This window comes from Anas platyrhynchos, chromosome 1, assembly GCF_047663525.1.
Source record: "Anas platyrhynchos isolate ZD024472 breed Pekin duck chromosome 1, IASCAAS_PekinDuck_T2T, whole genome shotgun sequence".
Lineage (NCBI taxonomy): Eukaryota > Metazoa > Chordata > Aves > Anseriformes > Anatidae > Anas > Anas platyrhynchos.
The window spans coordinates 85078287-85086459 of record NC_092587.1 but is presented as its reverse complement, the minus strand read 5'-3'; the positions used below and the strand labels follow the sequence as shown (position 1 = coordinate 85086459).

Sequence of the window (8173 nt, the reverse complement as noted above, 5' to 3'; positions counted from 1 at the left end):
TGAATATTGAGTATTACACAAATGTATTTATCTCCCTTCTCAGAAGAGTTCACATTCCTTCACAAATCAGCCTCATTACTTCTAAATGAGAACTTCTCCCACACGTTCACAATGCAGGCTCCCTAAAAAAATACTTTCCATAAAACACAGCCCAAGTACTACAGTTTTATGAAGACATCCATAACAGTGGGTATGCTATGAAGCATAATTACAGAATATCCCACAGTTGAGGCGTGTCAAGATACGGGGCCATGCATAAATTTACAGGCCTTAAGCAGGGTGCCCTATGTGGGTAGAGCTTCTCAGGCACAGGGCTAACTGGTCAGTGAAGGTGCAAACCCACTGAGCACAGACTGTAACTGAGCTTTTGCTCTTATGAAGAAATTACATCAGAGGTGAAGTGCTGCGTGGAGGCTGCCAGAAAACCAGGAGCCACATCATTAGCAGGGACTCAGAGCACTCTTCCCATTTAGTTAGTGTGCTGACAAAGGTCCGTCTTGTTCTTGAGGGGTCCAGTGTATCACCCTTCCCTTATTTGCTTCCAGAAAGCTGGGACAGGAGCTGCTGCCTCACAGGCAGCACCCATCTCCTCAGCACCGTCTGCTTGCTGTAGGCAGCCCAGCCACTCAAGGTATCCCACATTGCCCCCCTCATGAACCCCTCAAACACCTCACAGACCCCTCAGACTCCCTCACAGACCCCTTCACTGAACCCTCGCACGCCCCTCCCCGCCTCCCTCCCGAGGGCAGGCTAATGGCAGCCAGAGAAACCCAAGCCCCTTCCCTTCCCTTCCTTCCCCTCTCCCCCGTCGCCATCTAACGCCCGGAGGCGCGCCTGCGCCAATGCTCGCAGCAGCCGCCATGGCCGCTCCCCTCCTCGGCGCATGTGCTTGAGCTCCTCCTGCTCCTCCTCCTCCTCCTCCTGCTGCTGCTTCTACCACTGCTGCCGCTTCTACCACTGCTACCGCTGCTTGCCCTGGCCGGGCTCGGCGCAGCGCAGCGCGATGGAGGTGGAGGAGGCGTTCCCGCTGGTGGGGCAGATGGGTCCCTACCAGGTGTACCTGTGCGTCCTGCTGGCCGTGCTGCTGCAGGTGAGGGAGGGATTTCTGCCTGCCGGGCTGGGAGGTGGTGGTGGCTGCTGGCACAAGTGCTGCCAAGGTCTGGCACTGCCTGGCCTAGGCTGGTGTTCTCTGGGTGGTGTCTTGGTGCAGGAAGGGTTGCAGAGGTAAAGGTGCTCGGTAATGCCTGTGAGTGTAGGAGCTGGCACCTAAAAAGCTGATGGGCTGCGACTGCTCGTGATATGTCATCTTGCCTTGACTTCGTCTTCAGCGTGTTTCTGTGCTAGGTGTTTGGGCAAGGCTCAGCCTTTCAGGTCTGTATTCCTGCGAGATTCAAAGTGCTTGTAAGGTCAGTGATGGAAACAAAACGCTTCAGTGATAGAAACAGAGCCCAGCATAACAGCGGAGCACTATATTCAGAGACCTGTGAGCCTAGTGATGTGACCTGCTGGCAAGCCCGTCCGTACTTCTGCTTTGCTTTGTCTTCGTGTCCATTCCCAAAGTTGTGTGGGAGATGAGGACAATATGTGTACATTCATACCTTGCCAAAGGGATAAGGTACAGCTTGAATCTGACAAAAGTTCACTTGACTCCATTCTAACTCGTCCAAAACTTGGTGGCAGTGAGTTCAACTAGGCTTAGTAATGCTGGATTACTGCCACTGTGGGAACGTACCAGCTGCAGGAGGGAAGAGGGGGGGATTTAAAAGCATCCCTCCTGCTGCTGACCAATATCTTCTGGTAACCTATGACTTCCAGTCATGAGCTGTGAGACTGAAGATGTCTTCTGTCAGCCAAGGGATTGATAGCAGTAGTAAGAAACTTTGTAAGGGGACCAAAGAAACTTCATACGCCCAGTCCTGTCAGCTGGGAATTCTGTACTTGCTTGCTAAGATGATGAATGGCAAAGGCCTCGTAAGTTTCACATTCCTTGTACTGTTTTTCTTCATTTTCCATCCATGATTTAACTTATTTATCCTTTAAAATTCAGCACTGCTTAGAACTTGATGTTCTGGCTGACTGGCAAGATGACATGTATGCTCGCTGAAGTTGAGAGAGCAAGGAAACAATACTTACTTTTTTCCTTCCAGTGGTGTCCATGTTTTGGAACAAACAGCAACTACAACGAGTGCTCTGTACTCCAAGAGGGTTGGGTAGTGTGGTTCAACTGTCCTGTAATGCCTTTTTTATTTGCTTGCTTTGTAATGAATTAACTAGTATTTCCCATATCAGAAGTAGACTGCCATGGGAAATACATGAAGTATTTTCGCAAATCACAGAGCAAATTCAGAATATTTTTTTTGGGGGGGGAGGAATGGAACAGGTGTACAGATTTTTTTTTTAAATAATTATCAAATTATTTGATCTTTGATTCCTGAATTTTACCAATGAGGATCACCCCCTGGCTGATACAAACTCCTATGCCTGCACAGATGTGAAGTACAGAAAACACTAGGGAATTAGATGTGAAGCATGTTGCCTTTCAGTCTGTGGGTAGGTTCAGATTTATACCACTGGCTCCTGCCTGAGTGGCTGATTGCTTTCTGTGTTCCTTTATGGGTGCCAGGTTATGTAATGTGTCACTGGGATGTGCTAGAGTAAGTCTGAAGGGAGGTGCCATGGCTGGTGTTAGCCACTTGTCTGATTTATTGTCAAGTTCTGAAGGACAGACACGAAGGTGAAAGTAATGTATTTTGGTGTGTGATGTGGACTTGGGTAATCATGGGCTCTCAGTGCCTCAGACACACCACCTAGCTAGAGGAAGAGAACTCGTGTTAGTCTGTCAGTGCCTCTGCCATGGACTGACTGTTCCAGTTGATTGCTTGTTTCCCTGTGCCTTCCTACAAGCTACCTCAGTTGGCTTGTGGTTTTTGTGTTGCTACCATATTTGTAACAAAAATATTTCTACATTCTTAAAAGTAACAATACCACAGGGTGAAAATCGGTTTTGTCTTAAGGCTGTATTGGATGAAGGGTCTTGACAATGTACTAAGCTTAAACTCTGTGCTTTCCCTACTCCTTAAGATTCCCTACAGATTTTTTGCTTTCCATGTGGAATTCATGCTTTTTCATCTCTGGATGTTTCTGATCTATTGGCTTTCGTACTACTTTGTAGTTCTTTTCCCTCATCTCACGGTGTTGTGTTGTTTTTTTTTCTCTTAAAAACTTCTACAGTGAACTGTGTGTAGCCCTACTGATATGCCCTGGTAAAACCTTCACGTCTGATCTTTGAATCCAAAATGCAAACATAGTTTAGCTCACAGAATTTCTTTGAGACGAGTTGCACCGAATGCTGAAGTTTGTATGAGTGAGACTTTCCACATGGCAGTCAGTTTTCACACAGGCTTTAGTGAACTGGTGCTAGACCTGTGGGATGAGCTGACACTGGAAAGAAAACCCTCCAGGTTGCTTGTAGGTGGAAAATTGTCTCTGTATGTCATTTGTGCAAAATTAGCCTAAGTCTTGTGAGCCACTGTTGTTCAACTTTGCAGGGTATTCGATTTCACTTTCTTGCTGATTCTTTTGTTCCTCTACTACCTGCTGCTGTTACTCATTAACTTGTTGGAGCTGTTACTGCACTGAACTGTGTTTGGCTTATTTGCTACCAGCCTAATGAATTTGGAAGATCTTTGGATGTGTTCTGTAGCAGTGGTTGATATCTTTATAGTGGCATGATGATAGCTAAAACAGAGAAATGTTTTGTTCCAGTATCTATAGAATTAGACAAAGGCCAAACTTACCTGAAGGATATGGGGTTGGGCTAATTGTATGAATTGCAGGCTGCATTAGTCTTGCATTTCTAGCGCATCTTCAAGACAGTTAGAGGGAGGAATAAAGTGAGCTGATAACTCTTGGAATACTTACAACTTTACTTTGAACTGAAAGTAGGTTTGCGACACCCATTGATTACTAGAAAAGTGCTCACTACATGTATCCATACATTATTAAAATGGTGTCTTGTGTTTAGTGTGTAGCAACATTAGACACAGATCTCACATCTGGATCAGATGCCTAAAGAGTGCACAAGTGTTAAAAAAATAAATAAAAATGTTTATTGCTCTCAATATATGTAGTTGAAGGAGACTTGCGTTTGCCAGTGAACCTGAATTACAAGATTGCTCAAATCTGATCTGAACCAAAACAGAAATTGAAGAATGGCAGTGTATTGCCACTATGTCTCTTTTAAAAGGCTTCTTTAAACCTTTTGGAGTTAAAAAGGGAGGTCCTATTTGCAAGGCTGAAAAATGCTTTGTGGTAAGTTGGGTTACATGTGCCTTGCACAGTGATATGAATAATTACCTAGGGTGTTGTTTCTCTCTAGCTTGGAACTATTACTAACTGAAGGGAAGATGGAATGAGAATGAGTGTAGATGGAATTAGTGTAATCAACTTTCTTGAAGAATACTTTGCCTTAAGTTAAAACAAAGTCATTGTTGATGCAGTTGCAGCATGATATCATGATGCAGAAAGCTGCTCTTTAACCAGCCCATCTGCACAAATGTTCTGAGGGAAAGCAGGTACTTGGACACATAGCTTAAGTAAGGTAAGTTCTTTCTGAATCCTTAGAAATAATTCAGAAGGAGCAGTGTCTGGCTCCACATAAGATACAGAAGTGATTCCGTGGCTTAGCTCTCTTTCTCGACAGAACATTTCTTATTCATTCAGAAGATGAAATACAGGAAGGTGTGGGAGCACACCATCACTCAGCATCTGTAATGACACTAATAAAACCTTGTCAGTGAATCTTTTCAATGCTTGTTTGAGCCAATTATGGTGTTCTTTGAACTATGTGGAGCCGGTCATAAAATAATACAGTTTAGTCCCTCCTTGATGAGGCATACTGTTAGGATCATATCTGAATAGAAGGCACAAAACAAATATGAAGTGTAATGAAAAATTTAAAGTGAAGGAAAGAATACACTTGCTAGCATAGGTGGCTAAAGGTGTTCAGGGGCTTCATGACAGATGCTGTTTGCCCAAAGTTACTTGCACTGTAGCTTAGACATAGTTCAGTTTTAAGAGTCTGTAAGGTATGTAAGCAAGGCAATAGGTATAAAAAAGCTGTATGGAATTGCTGTGTGACATTCCTTCACTTTGATTACCTCACTATTTGGCTGCTTTTTTTTCTTAACATTTGTGGGAGAAGTTTTAAGTCCCCTTCTTGGGAAAGCAGTTGCAGAATGTGCATCAGATGTGTGCAGCCACTTGTGTGGAAAAGTGGTTTCAAATGTGGCAATACAAACAGATAAAGTACAGAGTCCCAATTTTAATTTCTTGAGGTGAGCTCCTTATTCCCACATATTTCATACATTGTGTCTTAAGAATATGCTTATACTAAAGAATACAAGGACTTTTACTTCCCTTGTGGAAGTGATGAAGGTTTCTAACATAGTTGCAGCTCTGAAAATAATGCCTTCGTCTGGTCCTTATTCCTGTTCAGGTGGAAAAATATTTTGGGTGGGCATAAGTAGGTAAACTAATTACACTGCAAGACACATTGCTACACATTTAGTTAAGAAATGTTCCTACCTGAAAGTTGGCAGGATGTGTGAGTAAAGACCAGTCCTACTGCTTGCTTCAGTTGGGTGGGGGGACCTTTTATAGGAAAAAAGGTTGTTATTTGGTCACGTTTTTGATTTTTATTTCATGTATAATGATTTAGATGCTAACTGAGACTTCCCAATGCTTTAGTGGAGTTCTTATCCAGGAGAAGAACCAGAAATATAGTCAAGACTCAGCATGGTCTTTCTGTAATACTTTCAGATCCTTAACTCTTCCTTAAAAGAAATAATCAGTCATCTCTTCTGATGCTACAGCTAGGACTTGGAAACGTGAGTGCAGCTGCTACAGACACTGCATTATATTCTGCAGAAAGCATGAAATAACAAAAATAAGTTGTGATCTGCTTTGTTAACAGTGGGGTTCTTAACTCTCAGGTGTAATACAGAAGTCTGAAGTCCAGTAACTTCATCCCTATTGATTAATGTTAAGTTGTGAACTTGATGCATTTTTTTCCAAACATCATGCTAAATGGATTGGTGGGAAGTAGGAGTCACAAATTCCTTATCAGCTGCCAATGCCTGTCTTCCCTCAAGATTTTGTCTTAGTCCAAGCCAGTGTATCATCAATACAGCTAAGCTTTAAACATATGCTTATACACGGAATTATGATCTGAGCAACCTTGATGCACAGAAGAAACATGAGCTGTAACTTTAAGAACTTCTATTCATTAGCTGGATCTTAATTACAAAGCATGCATAGTTGACCTCATATTTTTAGGTGGTTTTACATATCATCGCATAGTTCCCAGGTTTTCTTGCTCTTTTAATGATCACTACATTCACTCTTTGCCACTGAAACCTCATGTTTTTTATGTACGTTTCCATATAAACACTTCTGGGCAGCTTTTGCAAACTAATTTACAAGGCTGGCTTCAGTTTCTTTGCAGTTCAGTCCTGAAAGGTTCCCGTTCAATGTGTTGTTGAAAGACCTTACCAGAATTCTTGCTGAAGGATATAGCAAGAAGCGTGAATTTTGGGAGAAACACCCACAAGTCAGTATCCTGAGGGCATGGATGCCTCTTTACCGACTGGGAACGGAAAGCTACTTGGAGGCATCAGGTCAACAGTGCCTGGCATCTTTCCATCTTGTATGGGAGATGGTAGTGGTAGGGTTATTAACAATGAAGCTACTGTTACATAAAATATTTTGTGCGATGGGATGGTGATTAGCTGTGGTAGGAGCTGGAACAATCCTGTCTTCTGTTATTAATCAAGACGGCTTTCAGCCTGGCAAATTCTGTTGGAACAGTCAGCCTAGCTCTGAGCACCTTCAGAAGACAAGCCTGGGAGTTATCATAGACAGTTCTACTGGATAGCAAAGACTATGGATTAAATATATTTACTTTATGACACATTAGTTCCCTTTCCTTCTTCACTGCCCTTATGTACACACACTCTGTAATCTTCCCGTGTTTTGTAGGCAATAAATTTTCAGTGTTTTTCCACTAGCAAGCCACATCATCACTGCTCTCCTCATTTTAGAGGGTCTGATTTCCTTTTCTCTCAGCTGACTTAACTGGTAGATGTGTCGTTGGACTCAGAATAATTGTTTTCAGTTTGCACATGATTGTTTCTCTTTATTTGACCCAAATAAAGTTCAGTGCACTCAAATGAGTTTATTAAAAGAAAAAGATGGAAGTAGTTAACATAGTGACTTGGGTTTATAGGTCACGTTGTGGTTCATGTGCGTTGATTCCCAAAAGTAAAATCTCTGCTCTTTGCAAGCAGCAGCTGAGTGGACTGGAGGCCCTTTGGAGGAATAGCATTTGTTCTCTAGGTTTTACCTGTCTACAGTCTGATCTCTGATTAGGTTTGAGAGGGAGTCAGGTCTTCTGTCACCAGTACTTAACCTGGGTAAACAGTGTATTTGGGTTTGGTTGTTTTCCTAATCCTTGTGGGTTTGGGAGGAAGGGTGTTTCGAATTTGCCTTGCGAGGCGCAGTGAAGCTTTTGAGATCCCAGGGCAGGGAAAGCTGAGAAGAGTTCTGTCCCTAGCTTATTCCAGCTTCCAATTTGTGGCATGCTGTTCAATTACTGGTGTGTTAAAATATATATAGAGAGAAAGGCATGAGCTTTTAAATCTCTTTGAATTTTGCAGGCCCCCTACAGACTTCCCACTGAAGATATTAAATCCTTCCACAGTAAATTTAAGACTGCTGACACTTTGGTGTTTCTTAATTATTTTTCACGGAACCTCTTTAAAAGTAATTCAGGGGCTTCTGAGTCCTGTGGACTGGAAATTGGAAATCACTGGCTTAGGCAGTTCCACCACAAAGTTGGAGAAACTACTCTTTCATTTCTAGAAATTGTGTTGCTCTGAAGTAGCACTAAAACCAAGGCTCTTTTTAAATTAAAAATCCCTTATCCTCAGGCAAGTCCTTGAAATGATTAAATGAATGAAAGCAGCTGATACAAATGTCAGCAGCGTCTTTTAATCTGAATCCTTAAACAGCAGAAACTTCTGAAATGATCAGCGTATGCTTTTAATTGCATCTTTTTACAGAGTTAAGTGCTTTAGTCGTTTGGTAAAGAGGAGGTCCAGGCACAGCCAAGGAT

At 42.7% G+C, this 8173-nt stretch overlaps 1 protein-coding gene across 2 annotated transcripts in view; it reads left to right on the top strand.

Moving 5' to 3' along the window:
• Nucleotides 1-576: 576 nt before the first annotated feature.
• Nucleotides 577-8173, top strand: part of SLC22A15 (solute carrier family 22 member 15) — a 49649-nt gene continuing 42052 nt past the window's right edge. Inside the window, exon 1 of one of the 2 annotated variants that reach the window (XM_038185680.2) lies at nt 577-1090. In XM_038185680.2, the coding sequence (XP_038041608.2) occupies nt 884-1090 (207 nt within the window). In that variant the 5' untranslated portion in view covers nt 577-883. The remainder of the gene's footprint in view (nt 1091-8173) is intronic. The other variant, XM_005022948.6, reaches the window with a different exon arrangement.